The following is a 19,014-nucleotide window of genomic DNA, read 5'->3' as shown; positions in this document are numbered from 1 at the left end:
AACTATGGGTGTTATCAACAAGCAGTGTCACACTTTTTAAATGCCAGATATTACAAATGCAAAAAATAAAGAGCCAAATGCTTCTTTAGAAACATGCAGCTTTTCGTAAGTCTGCAAGTTATTATTGTGAGCAATAACCTCAGAGTCATGTATGTATTATCTTTCCTCCTCTTCAGAAGTTTTCTTTGAGTACTCATCTTTCATCTTGTCCTATATGTTCTTAAAGGAGCATGGAAGTGACCCCAAAATATTTTTAGTTTTTCGCTGCAACGTGTTCTACAACAAATAACACTGCTGCGGAAGAACGATGAGCGCAGGTAACCCAGAGAGCCCGCGCAAGGCTCCATCCCGCACACGTTTAAAGAACGCTCTCCACATCCGAAGAGTGCCAAAGCGAAGCCGAAGAGAGCGTAACTTATCACAGGCTACCGCACGTGACCAATGATTCCAACGGCACAGCTGAAACATGTATCAGCGGCACACCAGCTGAGATGAAAAAACAGACATCACAGCACAGGGCTCAACACAAACAAACAAAGACAAAACAACACAAACAAAGACAAAACATCACACGGGGCTCATGTCTCTCTCCTACGACTGCCGTTCTCCGACCGTCTTTTGTAAAGTGTATTGCGCAGTGACATTGTGCCGCAGATCTGAAATATTTTGCACGGTGACTCCTTGTGGACAGCTTCACAAATGAAGCAGGATTTCGAGTCTGTTAAAGGTCACTTCCATGCTCCTTTAAAAACCCCACGGCCTATTGTCCCCTTATTGCAGATAGGGATTCAGTTGAACCTTCGTATGCAATAAGGGGATAAGTTGAAAAATCAAAATCCGAGAAAATGGGCCTGATCTGATTGTCCGTCCCATTGACACGCGTGCATTTCCAGTTTCTTACCTTCGTGTAGTTGGGCCAAGAAATTGCAACATCGTCTTAAGTTTTCTTTGGCAGGTACAAACTGGTATGTAGATGTCACAGCAGCAAAAATAGCAATAAGGGGATAAATCGACTTATCCCCTAATTGCACACGGAGGTTCATTTAGAAGAGGATAATTTTTAGTACAACTTTTTATTTAATTTTAAATTTATGTAATTGCATACACTAAATAACTTTTAAATTAGTAAAAATTAAAAAAAAAATCTGAAGTGATTGTATAATGTGTTTATTAAACATGATGTAGACTCAGGCAGTACATTGTCTCAATGTATAACAACAGTTCATAAATTACTTTTGTGTAACAGTTTCGAGGTTGTGTTTTGGTCCCTAGTCGCTTTCTTCCGACAGAGCTGGCTCCTGGAGTGGAATTTCTCTTCGCTTTGCAGACTTCTGGGCCACTTTCTTGGTAGCACGACGAAGGCGCTTACTCGGGAATAGCTGCTCTCGTTTGGTTGTCTCCACGCTAAAGTAGCTGTCTATCCGTGACTGGCTCTGCAAAAATTGAAAAAGCAACGTATACTTAGGGTTCTTAGTTTTCGGGTTAAACCCGATTCTTCCTGGTAGTCCCCCCCCCCCCCCCGAACAAGTTTTCAGGGATTCGAGTAATACCCGATATCTACCCAATATCCTCGAGGTCCTTCAAGTTGTCATTCTAGGTAAACTGTCTGAAAAGTGATTCGTAACATCAGCAAAGCGAGCTATTTGTGATAACCTGTTTGTCCTCGTTTTATGGTCCCCTCCTGCAGGAGTCAAAGACGAGCTTTTGTGGAGCTTGGGTAAGTATTTGAATACCGCGGTCATTCTCTGCCCCAGTTCAGAGCGGAAATATAAAGATTATTGTTTCTCGTTCCAGTGTCACAGCAGTGGCTCGTTTCATATGCCTTTCGTTTCACCCAAAAATTTCCTGATAGCATATCAAACACAGATTGTAACACCCAATTTCTCTCCAAATTCTCGTGTGTAAATAGCACCCGATTCCCCCCCAAATTTGAAAAATCATAAAACCCGAAGACAAAGAACCCTACGTATACTGTAAGCAGTGAATTCTAGAGGTAGGGGAACGTGAGGCATATGGGCAGAGTGTTACGCTGCCAATACCCGCCGCATTCGGGACCCTTAGAAAAGCGAAACTGTAACTGTGTCTGTCAAATAGTTTCGGTTCACGCAAATCGGCAAGCAATCGGCAATCGGTAGGCAAATCGTATTGGCGGACATATTTCGGCGAGGAAAAAATCATGGTGCCCTGCAAAGTTTCCTTTCACGTACAAAAATACGAGACATTGACAGACTTTTTCGTCTCACTGTGCCTCACGTTCCCCACCTTGTTGTCTCACTGTACTGTCATGCGACTCTTGGGCAGTGAAGGATAAAATATACACAGTCTAGTCTGGTAGTAGTGGGAACACAATAAGTCCAGGTAATGAAGCACTCTTTCGAATAAAACTAATATTTGCAACCTTTCTTGCAGAACCTGCACATCATGTACTTTCTGGACTTGGCAGTGACCAGAAGAAAGTCAGAATGATACGGCAGTCTCAAAAATCAGACGATCACTAAATTAAACTTTATTTCACTTCAACTGCACTAAAGAAGTCTGTAACTGTGCCTTGCCATATGTGGTACCTGTGTGCGATGATATCCGCTTGCATTTGTGCAAGTGTCATGTGTTTGTCATACAAACTTGACAATAGTGACAATGCATCGAAAGGTGGTGAACACCAACAGCATGCCGAAACAGAAATGCGGCCTATAGCACAACAGCTTCCTTTGGAGAAAGAGCATTGTGAAATTGACTGCCTACAATAACTTATAGAAATAGCTGTTTGCACATCTTGCGAACAGCCATGCAAAAGTTAGACAAAATTTAATCCATTACCACCTCCTGTAGCAAACTTATTAACGCATGAACAGGAAAAAACAGCGCAAAAACTGGACAAATAGAAGTCTAGCAATTTTTTTAGTCCAGTTTTCGCACTGTTTTTTCCCCATTCATGATGTACCAACTTGCCCACACTACTGATTTAACTTATTAACACAATATGGGCAGTGGAGTCTCATTTATGTTTAGAGCCCGAAGTTTTAGGGTTTAACCCGATTCTTCACTGAATTTGCAGCCCGAATTGAAGGCTGCCTCTTATAGGTGAAACCCGTTTTTTACCCGGCAAACTGCCCTCAATGAGACGTCGGTAGGAATGCACAACTAACTTGTTTGGCAGCAAACGCAATTACATCACCATTTGTACCAAACCAGTACAGTTCATTTGACTAATAGAGCTCGATTTCACCCCAAATTTAGTGCACTGGAAGTTTTTTCACCCGAATTCGCACAAATTTAGAGCACATATTTATTTACCCGATTTTTACTCCCCAAATTTAGAGAAAAAAATTCCCGAAAACTTCAGGTCCTATTTATGTTTACAGCTTCAAAGTATGTATGACAGTGTGCTACATGTATAGGTGTTCACTGAAGAGTAAGTAAGTGTATTTACTTGTTTCTCCTGCAACCGTTTGAGCACAGGCAGAAGTAGAGAGTCCATCTTCTCTTGCGTCCAACCAAGTTTTTGCAGTCCAAAAGTATGTAACTGTTAAGGGACAATGTGTGACCAGCACTAAACAGCGTAAACGTCCTGTGCACACACTATGTTCTGCTTAACAGTGGTTATCTCTGTCTTTTTACATTTATGGTTAACATCAAAGAGGATAAATACTGTAATAAGCCATCTGTTGCAACGTACAGAACAAGTGCAACAAGATATGCTACAGCACAAATGTCAGTGTTCTTTGATTAAACGGGCCTGCTTCATATACTGACAATCTTGCGTTTTTGGGATTTATGCTTTTCGAAAATTGAGAGGGCAAAAATTATATTGTATTTCAGGAGCCTTAAAACGGAGTAAAAAAAAATTGGGAGATATTATCGGGTAGAGAAGCAGATTTTTACTGGGCAAACTAAAGTGCTTCTTGCATTTCAAATGAACATGTCAGGTCAATTGGCTGTCCTGAATGTGCAGTGGACTGCACTGGAACTTTGCCAAGTTCATTTTCGGGGTCATTTGAGTTGTACAATCTTGACGATGATACAAATCGGGAGGAGGAGGGGGGGAGCACAAAATATGTCCTACTTTAATTGCTTATTCTATTTTACGGTTTTAACCGTAAAACACGAGGCTCTACCTATACGTACATGAGAGTAAATGGAAGTTTTTAATCAAAGAATGGCAGTTAGTGGAGATGCACAAGCAGTGTAGTACTATATGAACGTACAGCCAGTCAGAGACGCAGAACAGTTATTCCACGCAAGCTACATTCTCACCAGCGCACCTAGTCACGGGGATACACACTCCCTTCCTGCCAGTCATACTAACATTCACACAGACAAATACACTCAAGTAATGGAGTAGTAGCAGTGGGCAATGACACATAGACGTAAAACACATCACAACAAACACAACGTCCACTTGCATGCATGCAACCGGGTGTTTGAGGCCGGAAGTGTTGCGTTCATCTCATCCTTCTACATTTCATCGCCTCATCTACTGCTACGTATAAAGTCACGACTACACATTATTGGCAAATTCCATCGGGAGAGCAATTTTTGCCTGGCGCTGGGTGGGGTTGCATGAATGCTCCTGGCTGTGTCGCACAGGTTTGCTTTGGCCACGTCGGGCTCTGCAAACTGCTTCAGAATTGCACAATGTACCGTAATTTCACGAGTATAAGCCGCACCGCAGATAAGCCGCGGGAGCCGTTTTTAAGAAAGTTTTGAAATCTTGGGGGGCAGATAACCCGCAGGCAATATGAGGCAACTGATTTGTGTGACAAAGGAGAGCATAGAGAAGGCCATAAACCCTGTGGTCCATACTCCGGGGTCGGCATGGTGTACCACAAAGGAGGTCAGTCCTAATGTTCTACTAACATTGCATTGTGCCCTTGTTGCAGGTTTTTCATGGATAGACTGGTCAGTGGCTTTCTAGAAGACACGGATCACTGTCTTCACTTTCGTTAAAGCTGCTTGGGGAAGGCACCAGGAAGGTCAGTCTACACGAATGCAAACGCGCCCGCTACGCATGGTTCCTGCATTGACAGAGCGGTGCTGTTCCAGAAGCACTGTCGGCCCTTCCGTTAAAACCGGCGTATGGGGAAAATACCAGCGCAAAATAGCCATCAGATAGGCCGCAGCGCACCCACGAGAAAAAAAAATGACGCATAAGCCGCGGCTAATACGCGTGAAATTACGGTAATTACACACAGCAAGACTCTCAGTGTTTCCACTGTTCAAGAGACACGAGAGAGACTACCTGCGTGAGACACGAGTGAAAAGAAAAAGAAAAGAAAGCTCAAACATCGCGGCCTCACTTATCACGTGCATGCCTCCTCTTCTGCTCTGCTGAGGTAACTGCTGAGTCAAAAACGGCTGCCCCTGCTCCGCCAATGGAACATTCAACACATGCCCCGATACTGCCAATGGTGCAGTTTTTGCCCCTTCCCGGGACAAAACTTTGACCGATGCTCTGCCAATGTAATCACCGTATGTTAGCATCATTGCACAAAAAGGATATGTGCGAAGTCCATCCAAGTCTGGTATCCCCCACGTGAAGATCTCCCGTGATGAATCTGTGGCAGGGTTGAGGTACGCATCGACGACGACGCTACTAGGGAAGCCTGGCGTCAGTTCAAACCGAAGCAGATGGGAACGGGTTCTGTTTCCTGGTGATACCTGCTCAAGCTTGGCTTTTTCCAGCCAATCCCTGCATGGTCAAGCACAAAGCACCAATTGTTAATCATGTTAATCATCAAAATTTACCTTCCGATAAAACCCTCTGTCAGTCATGCATGAACAGACACAACGAGCACATAGATGCTAGAGATTCCATGGACTAAGAATGGACCATGGAACAATGCTTTCAGCATGCTAGTTGAGCTGATTCAAATGAAAAGGGTCACGTTTCGTGTTGTATTTAAATAACTTTAGGAAGTCTACCACGAGCACAGGAAATCTGCAAATTACTAGGGCTGTGCAAATATTCGAAATATTGGATATTTGTTACGAATAACGCTGCCGCGCTATTCGTATTCGAACCGAATAACATTTTATCGAATATTCGAAATTCCGCAAGCTGGCTTCAAGTCGTGCTCCTGAGCATTGGGTGAAGCATACTTTACATGTCTGTGACTCACATATATTCTGCAAGGTGGCTTCACCTCATGCCTATGAGTGTTAGGTAAAGCTTACTTTGCATTTCCGCGCATGCGCACTTTAATATATTCTGCAAGTTGGCTTCGCCTCATGTCTCTGAGCATCAGGTGAAGCCTAGTTTACACTTCTGCTAGTGCTGCTGGGTTGTAGCATGGTTTAAAAGTGCGATTGAGTGATCACTGAAAATTGCCACTTTTGAGAAATGTTCTAGCAAGTGCTGGCAGTGAAGTTTAAGTTAGTTGAGTTATTCTGAGCTTTAGCTGGATTAGCTATGGCATCATAGAAAAAAGGTCATCACATGGTCGACTACGTTATGTCTGTGCACTGGATTTCATCCAGGATTACAATTTTCAAGACAATTCTAGCACAAATGTATTCACCAATGAAATATGTGAAACACACATTAAAAGTAACATTTAGAGGGGTAAACTCTTGCCCATTACAAGCGCTTGCAAGTTCGAGTTTCCTGGTGAAGCAAAGCTAGCCAGGACATAGTTTGCAGTCAGAGAATCACAAACTACAACTGGGCACCTGGTTTCAACGCAAACTTCTGCTGACTATTCAGCAATAAGCACTCACTTGTGTGTGGTATTCAATATTATTCGATTCGCTACTACTTGAAGGTATTACTATTCGATTCGTATTTGATTTGCACCCCAAAATCACCATTCGCACAGCCCTACAAAATTACCTTCAAGGCGCTGCTTATTTTTTGCTTTCACTGGAGAGCATATCTAGGTGAAAACAGTAGAGAGCACCATGTTTTCAGTGATATTTAGAACTCCAGAACCGCTTTTCATCAATTTTGGATTTAATAATGATGATGATGAGGAGGAGGAGGGCAGCGCCAACTAACACATGCTGTTTAATACCTGTGGTCGTAATATGCTAAGATAAAACTTGAGCTCAACTATTTTTTTATATATATATTCTGAGCCCATCTGAAGGAACAAATGAAGTTTAAGAACACTAGTTGAGATGATATTCCATAGAAGGTGAATCTTAAATTAATTAAATCTGTTCAGGATTTCATAATATTCCATCTAACCGAGACAGCAGGATGTAGTACCTGAATGCACACAGTGTGCCTATGGCATCTGTCGCCTGGAACTCGCTGATAATCTCCATCGCATTGACCGGACCGACTCCATATATGCCAGTTGTATAGTCGCTGCCCGAAAGAAGTGCAAATGCAATCATCTTCTGACGATCAAGTCCTGCATGTAAAAGCATGACTTATGAGAACACACCATTGAGCAGTTCTTGTACTACGTGTCACTTGAGGAGCATGCATAAATGCAAGGTATGCTTTCTCGGATATTGAAAATTACTTGATAAGTGCCACTCTCTTAACAGTTTACAATGACGATTCCCAACATATGGGGAATGCTGGAGAACACCAACATAGCGGGACCTTAATTTCGTGGCCCAGATTTTAAACTTATTTCAGTTATAGAGGTACAATGCTGTTATTTTTCTCCAGTTGCGCACCCATTCCTCAGCGTAATTTGGCATGGTGTACTTTACTGGTAAGAGCCAGTAAGGGTCACCACATCATCAGATTGCTACATAACACTAGTACCGTAACTTCACGAGTATTAGCAGAGGATTATGCGTGATTCTTTTTTCTCACCACCACTCTGCGGCTTATCCACTAGTGTGGTTTATCTCATAATTATTTTTTCCTGGTATTCTCCCCATACGCCAGTTTTAACAAGAGGGCCGACAGTGTCTCTGGAACAGCGGCACCCCCAATGCACAAACAATGCGTAACAGGGGTGTGTCCTCATTCGAGTAGACCACTGGAGTAGACGGACGTTCCTGGTGCCTTTCCCCAAGCGGCTTTAACAAAGGTGGTGACAGTGATTCACGTCTTCTGGAAGGTCACTGACCCATTCATCCATGAACAACACACAATAAGGGCACAATCTGATTTTGGCAGAACACTAGAACTGACCTTCTTTGTTGTACACCATGCCAAACCCTCACCCCACCCCCACCCCACCCCAAGTACAGACCACAGGGTTAATGGCCCTTCTATGGTGTCCTTTGTTGCACAAATCAAAACGTTCCTAAAAATGTTCCTGCGGCTTATCTGCCGTGCTGCTTGTACGAGTGACATTACGGTAGTCTTTCAGTCAGCTATTAGACTAAATTCAGGGAGGGAGAGAGAGGCGCGGTTTGAATGCTAAGTAAGTAGTACGGTTTGTGTTACCAAAGTGCCGGAGGATGTCGTTGTAGGAAAAATGCTCCACAAATTTTTCCCTCTGAAAGAAGTGCTTGTAGACAGAAGTGCCACCAAAGAGCCAGACGTCACTATCGTCCGTCACCGTGCCCTGGGTGAGTCCCAGCTGCTCCAACTGGGCGCACTGCGCCTCTGCTTCTTCTGGGCTCACCAGATACGGCATGCCCAACAGCCGAAGTAGTTCCTGCATGTACCACACTTAGTTAGGACTCTGGCATAAAACAGCACACGGAAGATTTGCAGAGAGGAGGAAGTGTTCCCGTCTCTTTTTTTTACCTTGCTTTCCCCTGCATTCACCTTGATGCTTGTGACAACTGTCTTATCACAATTAAATCTTGTCTCGTCTTATCACAGAGAAGGCAAAGCAAATGAAGGCGGGGATACTTCCTCCTCTAGACGCACATTTCGCTCGCGCTTCTTTGCGCAAATCAAGCAGGCGGGGCTAAAACGTAATTTTTACTGTTTTTTTTTTTTTCATCATGATACAGGACATAGTTTTTGTTGGGTATGTGGTTATCCATGAAGGACTACATATTTCTGTAAAAAAAAGTGGGGTTCGCCTGGCAATTTTCAAAGTTCAATTGACCAAAATAAACTTCCCTCAATTAAAAATTGTGCAAAGCCTTCCTCAATGGTGGAAAAAGTTTCCAGAAGGTAATTGCTGAAAGTCCGACAATCCTCTGGCGAGTATGCAGCCGGTTAGATTTTTTTTTTTTTCACGTTAGGTGAGGCACCCTGTATATAAGTACCTTTATCTCCCACATGGCCGAGTTCCTGCGACGATCAGTTGAAGCTTTGTTACAAAGACTGTGAGCAAATTTTGGGGTCACTAAAATGGTCATTTTATCCATGGACTTGTTGAAGAATGTGCCGTAGTGCTGTATTTTGATGTTGGTCACAGAAGAACATGAACTTCCCAGTAGAACGTAGAACCACCAATTTTATTTTTATTTCTACCACACACTTTGTAGAATTGTAGCAGCAAATCGTAAACTCCCAAAACAACAGACAACAGCAGCATATTCGGAGAACACCATACTCTCTGCACATATTTGAATAATATTCTGTTGCTACGTTAAGATGCAGTAATATGGGAATGTTATAGGTAGGCCCGATTTTTTCGGGATTTATTTTTCAGCAAAACCAGAGGGTAGATATCGGGTTATATTTTGCTTCGGGTGCAATTGGGTTGAATTGAACCAGATTCAACCCAATTCTTGTTGAGTCGGATAGAATTAGGCGCAAGTCTTCTGTTTACTCAGCATAATACACACCAGCAGACACAGAGTCTACATACGTAAGAGGGAGCAGGGTCTCTGTTTTGACAGTTTGTATGAGCATATTTATGCAATTACAACACAGTTTCCAAAGTTCTGTATTAACTGTATTGGACTTCGGATAACCCCTGGTCCAGCGAAGGTTCAGTTTTCGGGGAAATATCAGGTTAAACCTTGTTTTTGCTGATTTGAATCAGAGGTAAATATCGGGTGTAAAACCCTAAAAAAGTCAGGCCCTTGTTATATGTATTTGATTGCAAATGCAGCAAGAGATGCGGACAGGTAGGTTAAACAATAACGACAAAAGACCTTGTTATATGCTATGCTAATATAATGACATGCTAAGAAGCGATACGATTATTCTGAGAATACGCCGTTCCTGAATTCCTTTTTTTGAATATGTCCCCATTCTACTACGTTTTACTCTCTCACGTCCCAGTATCGTTGGCTGACGTAGAGCAGAGCCTGAACAATTGTTCAATTTAAATTCAACTAGTTCAATTCAATTAAAATTCAAATTAGGAATTCTCTTCCTCTCATACAAAAGTGCTTCAAAGAGGGAAATGTTTCTGCCAACAGTTTTGTGCTGTAGGGGGGGCGTGTGCCACTTCAACGTGCCAGCACAAGTAGTGGGATACATGAAGCCTAAATATACATATTTTTAGCCGCATAGAAGAGATATTTTATTGCAAAAATTGTCCACGTAACACTTCAATGTTGGCCTTCCTTTAGAAAGTTACGACAAAGATTACCAAGCGACCATTATTACGGAATTTACTCACACAATTTGTGCACTTTTTCTAAAAAATAAAGTCGAAAAACATTAGGGATGCACAAATTTTGCGGGAACGTTCGCTACGATATTCAAGCGACGTAAAATTTCAAAATGTGGTATGCCGGTCGCATAGGCTCTCAGTAGAGCCAATATTGACGTCATCACTGCACTGCGCAAGCGTGAAAGATGTACCCAAATATTGCGCAACCGCCAACGGTCGGGAGGCAAAATGCCGGCCGACTACCGCTCATGTACCGGTGAAACATTTCGAGACGCTGCTTGATGATGCCGCTAGTCGCACTTGACAACCGAAAGCACGCTGTGATCGCCAACTTTGTCACGCTGTGCTGTAAGGTTTGCCATAGCGTATTGGTCCAGCGTTTCTTTCCGCGTTTTGTAGTTCGAGTGACAGTATCGTCCATCACATCGGTGGACCCGAAACTGTGTGCAAATCAAACAAAAGCACTGCGATAACTTCAGTAGCACTGACGGCATTGCGAAAAGCAATCGCCACGGTCGCCGAGACGCGCGTGCCAGATATCCACGCGTGGAAACGTGGGTGCACAAATTACACAATTTTTTTGTTTTCTTGTCATTTTTACTGCTACACTATGGATGCGCAAAGTACGCAACGGCACAAAATATGCGAGTATTTAAGTACAGTACGTAGTACTTTTTGCCTGCACTTGTAAGCAACACTGTTCCAGCTGGACAATGTGGAGATGGCCATTTACAGGGTTCGTCTAGCAAACTTTACACATTGCGACTGCGTGGTAAAAATAGGAGACAGGGTTTAGCCAACCCCAAACTTCGCAGACTGGTAGCCATTTGTCTCAAGTTTTGTTGGAATTTTTTGCGAGCACTATGGTCCCGCAGAAAAAAAAAAAATCAAGAAAAATCTCACTCTGCGCATTTTCTATGGCCTATCTCACTCAAAAGCCGCCATTTTCTCCTACGTGCGCCTCATTTTCATTTCACCGCACACAGGTGGCACCACCATACAGAAGAAGAGGATGAGTGCATAATGTCAGAATCATGGTCAGAATGGGTATGTCACATCGTTGTGTGTCACATCATGTGACATGGTGTGAATGTAAAGCAGGCACAAGGAGAAATGGCGGTGTTTGCGTGAGATAGGCCATTGAAAATGCATTGCGCGATTGTGTTTGATTTTTAATTTTCTTTCTACATTAGCATAGTGCTTACAAAAAACTGCAATAAAACTTGAGACAAATAGCTAGCACTCTTCAAAGTTCAGGGCAGGCTAAATGCCCGTCTTCTGTTTTTACGATGTGATCGAAATGTGTAACGTTTGCTAGACTAACCCTGTAAATAGGAGGCTGGTGTGAACACCTGGTCCACAGGAACCTACCTGGCACTCCTTAGACATTTGCTGACTGAGCTGTGCAGCTTGAAGCTCTAAACGCCCAGCTTCTGCTTCCATGTGCCTTCCAGTCTCTTCAAGGCACTGGTCCAACTCCGCACGGTACTGTCGTTCTTCCTATAATGATGAGGGGAAAGTTAGTTATTTGTTGCGCATGACTTCAAATGCATACAGTACAGTACTTGCGATATGTAAAAACACAAAGTATGAATAGGGAGCGTTGCAGACGACATTAAAACCAAGTGAACAAGTGGAACTAAGTACAGAGGACTACTGTGCGAAGTCGTCTGCAATGCTGAGTTCGACCGTTTCGTCATCTGACGGAAGGCGAGCTGAAACACGGGTATAGCCGATTGGAAATGTTAGGCAGGGCGTTTTTTAAATTTTCACGATTCATCCCCTGAGAAAGGAACCAAGTGGCAGTATATCTACGTAAAATTTTGGGTTGCATAATACGTCTTCTAACATCTACTTCAGCAGCCCGACACAGTTTGTATTCATTTTATCTTCGTTACAAACCCAGAAGTTTATCTTGGCAACCCTGTACATTGGTACAAAAAGATGAGGAACAGAAGATGTGACGGATATGGCAACAGAGAGAAAACTTGTCACTGATAGGAAAGCTACTGTCCCGCCTGTAAGTGGTACTGGCATGGGGCTCTTGCGGGACGTATCTTCTCCATAAAATGCCCCATAAAATGTATTCAGTGAGCATTAACCTTGCAAGATCACTCTCTCTGTAAATATTCCATTTTAAAAACACATTGCTGCTTAATTATTCCGCATTTTTGTTGCAAAGTGGTGCCTTGCAACAACCTGCGTACACTAGATACTACTAGTGGAACTGGTCAGACTGCAGAAGTATGAACCACCCCGAAGTTCGTCGGTTCAGCACTTTTGCATACTGTCTGTATGTGTGTGTACGTATGTTTGCATGCATGCATATGTGTGTCTGTGTGAGAGAGAGACCATCTCCTTCAGATCCAAGTCATGTTAAGTATGCGAGCAAATATGACAAATATTGAGACGTATTTCGTTAATATTTCTCATCTGAAGAATTACACAGATCACAGAACTTTGATATTACTATACTTAGACACCGCGACAAAGCACAGGCAAAAACGCTTAAACATACCTCAGTGTCTTTCGATGAAAACACGTCTGCAAATAGCTCATCGGGTGCAACGCTGTTGAGTTCAACAACGATGTCGCCTTCTCCCGCTGACCGCTCCTGGGGTGTTGTTTCCTTTTTGTCGGGAGTTGTTTGCTGCACGTCGTCCAAGTTGATAATCAACTCCGTTGCACACTCCTCATCATCCCCATCAAAAACTTCGGTTGTGTCATAACAGCACTGTTTTGTCCTCGTAAATTTGTCAGATGTTCCTCCTTCAGAACTGACAGTTGATGCAACTTCGCTGCTGTCACTGCTTCTCTCTTCTAGAATTTTATCGTGTTCCTCGGCAATCCCACAAAAAGTGGTTTTATGTGAATTTGTGGGCAGGACTGTAGTGTCTGCATTTTCTCGAAGCACTGAAGACCCTGATTGAACACACGCACCGAGAACTTCTGCACTGCTACATATGTCGTAGCACTCAACGCGCTTCTCATCGTCGGAACTGTCGCGAAGAACTTTGCTGCTTTTTTTGTGATCAGCATCGCTGAATGCGTGTTCCTCCCGCAAAGCAGAAGAATCAACCGCAGTTTCAGATACCTCATCAGCTTGCACATCGAAATTTTTTGCTGTCTCCACGTGATAATCCCCTGTCTCTGCGCAACATACTGGTGACTTTGGTGATATTTCAGGTACACCGACGCTTTCAGCACACCAGGAGGAGGCGTTGCACTCATCAAACGGTGGCGTGCTGTCCGCTGAATCTGTTACGCCAGCTGGTTCTCCAGACAAGGAAATTTTGTGCGTGGAACAGACACCAGCACCTCCAGAAGTTCCTGGCTGACTGGAAGCACTACCTTGAGCTTCTGTACGTGGACGGTCCTTCCTGAGTAACGTCCATGACCTCTGTGGCTGGACAGTGTCATTGTGTTCTGTTTCTGCTGACACATCTGCGGTGGCCACTTGGCAACTAGAAGGATTGTCATCCGCATCACTGCTGCTCACGCCCTTCCTCAATAAGATCTGGTGGGCGTTAGTCTCGGAGGCGACGCGATATATATCGGCCTGTTGTTCTTCACGTGCGATCCACTGCTGGCTCCGGAAGTGGGACAGGTCGCGGCGGGCTTCCTCGAGCTTCTGCTGGATGCTACGTTTCTTGAGCAGGCGTGACATCTGATAACCGGAGAAGCTTTCAGAGTCCTGAAAAAAATAATAAATTGATCCATTGTGTCACTGTAGAAAACGACAACTGAGACTAAGGAACTGGACATTTTATTAACACTTTATTAGATTACTTCTAACAGACAGGAAATGTTCACCGAGACTAAACCTCAATGGCCACATGTTTTTCTGTAGTGTGCTTTTCGATAACAATGTTTTGACACAGTTACTGGAACACTCTGTTATGATATTATCGTACAACTTCAGTTTCCACAGAGAGGAAAAAAATAGGATGTGAAAAAAGATGGTTTCCGAGTCCATCTCAATATGCTCCTCAAAAGATTTTCATCTCTCGTAGAAAAAAAAAAAATTCCGGTGGTCAGACCCACCCAAACTCTAGTACAGTTTTGTTTCATCTCGGGGGAGGGGGGAAGAGGAAGAAACGTCAAAATTATTCAGAAACAGAAACATCAAAAGGACAAGGAAGATCGTAATTAAAAGTGTTCCGTCAATGACATGCCTCTTTTGTTAGGAAAAAAGAAAAAAAAAAGATGTTATATAGTACTCCATTCCCTTCCATCTCAATAATATCAATCAATCAATCTGAATAATACCTTTGGGAGATCACTCCGGCGATGACCGTACCGATGACGATCATGAAGGGACACCAAGATGTTGTGGCGAATGTCTGCTGGCAGCATCGAAAAATCTTCGGACTCGACGTCCACAGTGTCTGGAACGTCTATGTGCGCTGCAGAAGCATCTTCGACTTCCTCGTCATCACTGAAAACACAACAATCACAATGCTCGTTAGTGCTCATTCGTCTACAAAGACTGTTACGAGAGATGTATTGCACCCCGCCTGACGGTGGTTCATTTCTCAATTGAGTCATAGGCAGGTGCAGTTATAAAAGGTGCAGGACGCAACAAAAGTGGTGCTTTCACGGAAGACTGTCTGCCACTTTTTATTGCTTTTCTTGCCGCTTTTTATGGCTTTTCAATCTCGTTAGGTGCATTTCTTCACTGAGAAAGAACTGTAACTCTAACTGTGTAACTCTGTAACTCTAAGAGGCTCCTGCACTCGACAGTCCAGTCTTTGTTCTGCACAGGGCTTCACTAGACAACGTAAATGACGCACTGCATCATAATTTGTGCACTTTTTGCCCCTAAAAAAAGTTGGAAAAGTTGCGCGTAAAGTTGCGTAAATTGTGCAGGAACAATAGTGACAATATTCAAACAATGCTATAGTTCCAAAATTAAGTACCGTAATATACGTACTGGTCATGTGGGCTCCCAGTGGAGTCTGTATTGACGTTCCTACTGCATCAGACACACACGAAAAAAAGTATTGACCTACTGCACTTTCCGGCAACCCGAGACAAACGGAAGGCAAAATACGGAGTCTTCTACCGTTCATCAAAAAAGTGAAATATGGCAAGATGCTATGATGCTCTTGGAAGTCGTCACAAGGCACGCCGACGATCGGAAGCATGCTATCTATGCCAACTTTGTCGTGTTTGTTGTATGTAAGTTGTAAGTTTGTTGTAGTTTATTGTGAGTAAGTTGTAAGTTTGTTGTAGCTTGTCGTAAGTCACGTTTGTTGTTAGTAAGTACAATAGCGCATTTGGCCAGAGTTTTTCAGTGCCTGTTTTGCAGTTCGAGTGGCAGTATAACCATTTCATCAAAAACCATTCAAAGGGTCGTCCGAACGCTGGAAGCAAACAGGAGTGCACAAATTATCCAGGTAAATACGGCAAGACAAATAACGCGTCTCAAAACAATTTTTATGAGTCACGAGTCTTTCATGCACTCCCCACTTCATCAGGACCTAATGAAGTGCAGACCCTGCAAGAAAGAATCCATTTAAAAAATTTTGAGACGCGTCACCATTTGTCATTCTTGTCGTTTACAGTCCTTCTGCAGCTATATTTGAGCGATATATTGAGCAATATTTCTTCTTCCATACCTGATTTGATAAATTACATAACATAGCAGAAAGCTTCACAAAAAATTAGAACAAGGGTGTCAATATAGCACGTTGTTTGTGATGCGCCCAAGTGCTCTGCAGGTAGCGAAACATCATTTTTCATTTTTGAAATGTTGTGTCTGTAGTTACAAGACACGTACAAGTGAGACATTGAACCATTCAAACAATTTCTTTTACTAAAAACAAACTTTCATATACAGTCAATGCTTCATCAGATAACACGTCTGTTGAAAACACAAGGTATGTGTACCATACATTTTAAAATAAGTCTCTTTAGACTCCTCAATAATTCAGACTGATTTTCTGGGACCTTCAATAACAGTCCCTGAGAAGGTTTTTTTTGTTGGAAAGTAAAAACGTTTGTAACATCACATTTTCATTGTCGAGATTTTTTTCCTGCAACAGCAACGACCGCGAAGGTGCAGGTATACTCAATATACCTGTGCAGATACACTTCTGAACCTTTTCTCTCAATCGCTGTACATAAATTCCCTCAGGTCGTACTTACACCTGGCAGATACGTGTTTTCGTAGTTAAATGTATTAAGAATATATTATAAAGTTCCACAGAACACACGCTCCACTTGCCAATCATAGTTTCAACAGACTACAGTAGAGTCGAACGAGTTGCCTGCCAGCAACCTAGTGCATCTTCATCATAAATTTTTTTTGGAAAATGTTGTTACAAATTTGAAGGTGCAACGCACAGAACACAACGCTTTTTCTTTTTCCGTAGCTTAAACACGTAAACAGCTACAAAAGTCACGTACCTTTCGAGAGTGTCCAAGGGTGCAGGCAACGGCGGCAGTTCAAAGATGTCCGCCTGTGGGGTGGGGCCTTTTCTGGGAGACTTTTTTGGGGACCTCTGAAGGACCTTCTTGGGACTCTGGGGAGTGCCCTGGATTTTCTGCAGCCTACGCTGAGCGTGAGCAATGAGGACCCTGCGCATACGCTGGCGTTGTGCCTCCTCCAGAGCTGTGGCCTGACGCTGGTGACGAGCTGCCTGCGTAATTAGGAAATTAATGTGAGCAGCCGAGATAAATTGAAGTTGTTAACTGAGAGGAGGATTGTTCTTTGTCAAGCGTTTCAACAACAATATGCATATGCAATGCTTTACACTAACGAGACGGACAGAGAGACAGAGGTGCATTGTGGAGCTTACAAGCGTCTGTCTTTTCAGCTGAGGCACTCCACCATCAAAAACAAAGACAGGCTTGATCCGGTAGAAGAGGAGCTTGCAGACGCGCTGCAGAAGGACCATAAGATGTGCATTGCTCACTGGTTGTCCCTGGCCATCTCGCATTCCTTTAACTGCTTGATGCAGCCACAGGCTGACATCTGGTTGTTTTCAGATGAAAAGTCAAGGACTTGTCACAGAGAACAATGATTGTAATCCACATTTTGAGACAACTACTATCAGGATCAACTATGTAACAGAGGCCATAGTTCATGTGTGGTGCACTATATTATTCAACATGTTCCTGCATGTGGACATTTTATATCCTAAGGCAGCGTTCACACGGGGCAACTTTTTGCAGCAACTATGAGCAACTTTGTAGTTGCTGTCAGCCGGCAACCTCCAGCAACTCGAGTTGCTCAGAGTTGCTGCGAATCGCACGCCGACTGAAAACTCGCGAAGTTGCTCGTGCACCGGCCAATCAGAAAGGGGAGCATTGCCACGTGACTCCCGATGCCATTGTGGATTTCGTTTGTGGATTCATGGGTTCAAATCCTGCAGGTGCAGCTGAGAGATAACTTTTTCTTTTTTTACGAACTTCACGTAAGCATATCAGTTGCCATTTCTGGAAGGTAATAATGATATATTGGGGCAATAAAACTGACTGAAATTTGATAAACAGCAGCTAAAGAAAAGATTCCACCAGTTCGATTCAAACTCACATTCTCCGGTCGCCATAAGGTTGCTTGTGGGTGGAGCTACCGAGTTGCTGCGTGTGAACGCGGACTCGAAATTGCTCGAAAGACGTTGGTTTGAGTTGCTTCGAGTTGCTGGGAAAAGTTGCCCCGTGTGAACGCCGGCTAACGTCTGTCTTTTATGAATCACTTTTTAATCGTTAATTGTCAGTTCTTGTTGCACACTACTATTAAGGTGTATTAAGGTTTTTTATGCGTGTGTATCTGCAGCTGGATTTCAGCTGGCATCTTGGGATCTGTACGCATCCTAGCAGCCTGCACTGTCCACCTGATACAAAAGGTACAGCCACCATTATCGTAATCATCAAATTGTGTATTACCAACGCCAACCGACAGCCTGACCCAACATTTGTCACTTGACCTCAGCTGTGGAGGGTGTCCAGTCTTAAAATGTACGCGTATTTGTGTATTTTTTCCAGAGCCTTACGCACGTTGCGGACATCAAATTTTGAAGGAAGACACGATGTCAGCTTCAATTTGTGTGGCTCAATTCTTCGGTGCCCTTGTAGTCGCACAAAGTCGGTAGGACGCCTCCGATTTTTGAGTTTCAACTGCTTTCATAGGCAATCGCACGGAGCACATTTCCAGCTGCGTTGAAACATGAAAAACGTGTATTCGCATGCACTACGTGTGACTCCCTCTGTGTTTCGTGGCGAAGCAAAAAGATGCAACGTATGAGAGCTCTCCACATGGCTCCCTTTTCGTCGAACCACTGTCATCGAAAGGATACCAACACCAAGAACTTTGTTTTCCAGTGTTTCCAATGCCACCGGCTTCCCAACGGGCTCGAGTACTTGCCAAAGTCCTTGTACTCCCATTATGTAAAAACTAACCGTTCGTTACGGCGTTAATGTTCGTTCCTGTGACATTTCCAAGTTCAGCACTGATGAAATGTTCATTCAGCCGGACAGGAAAGTGTACACACAAGCGCACCTCATGCCCGCGCATGACACAAAACAAAACAAAAACAAACCCACTCTCGTTCCCCCACTCACATCATACACT

The 19,014-nt window shown here is 43.4% G+C and overlaps 1 protein-coding gene across 1 annotated transcript; it reads right to left on the bottom strand.

Moving 5' to 3' along the window:
• Nucleotides 1-1,151: 1,151 nt before the first annotated feature.
• On the bottom strand, nucleotides 1,152-18,985 carry LOC135366354 (DNA excision repair protein ERCC-5 homolog). Its single transcript, XM_064599022.1, has 10 exons — nucleotides 18,740-18,985; nucleotides 17,240-17,415; nucleotides 16,848-17,080; nucleotides 14,706-14,874; nucleotides 13,600-14,130; nucleotides 8,354-8,567; nucleotides 7,208-7,355; nucleotides 5,503-5,689; nucleotides 3,431-3,517; nucleotides 1,152-1,433 (listed from the first exon to the last, which is right to left on the bottom strand). Exons 1-10 carry the CDS (start codon nucleotides 18,825-18,827, stop codon nucleotides 1,269-1,271), a joined length of 1,998 nt encoding a protein of 665 aa, XP_064455092.1. The 5' UTR covers nucleotides 18,828-18,985; the 3' UTR covers nucleotides 1,152-1,268.
• Between the last annotated feature and the right edge of the window lie 29 nt (nucleotides 18,986-19,014).

Source organism: Ornithodoros turicata, chromosome 8, assembly GCF_037126465.1.
Source record: "Ornithodoros turicata isolate Travis chromosome 8, ASM3712646v1, whole genome shotgun sequence".
In the NCBI taxonomy this organism is placed as follows: domain Eukaryota; kingdom Metazoa; phylum Arthropoda; class Arachnida; order Ixodida; family Argasidae; genus Ornithodoros; species Ornithodoros turicata.
The sequence above is the reverse complement of the archived record's forward strand: the minus strand, read 5'-3'. Positions and strand labels throughout refer to the sequence as shown.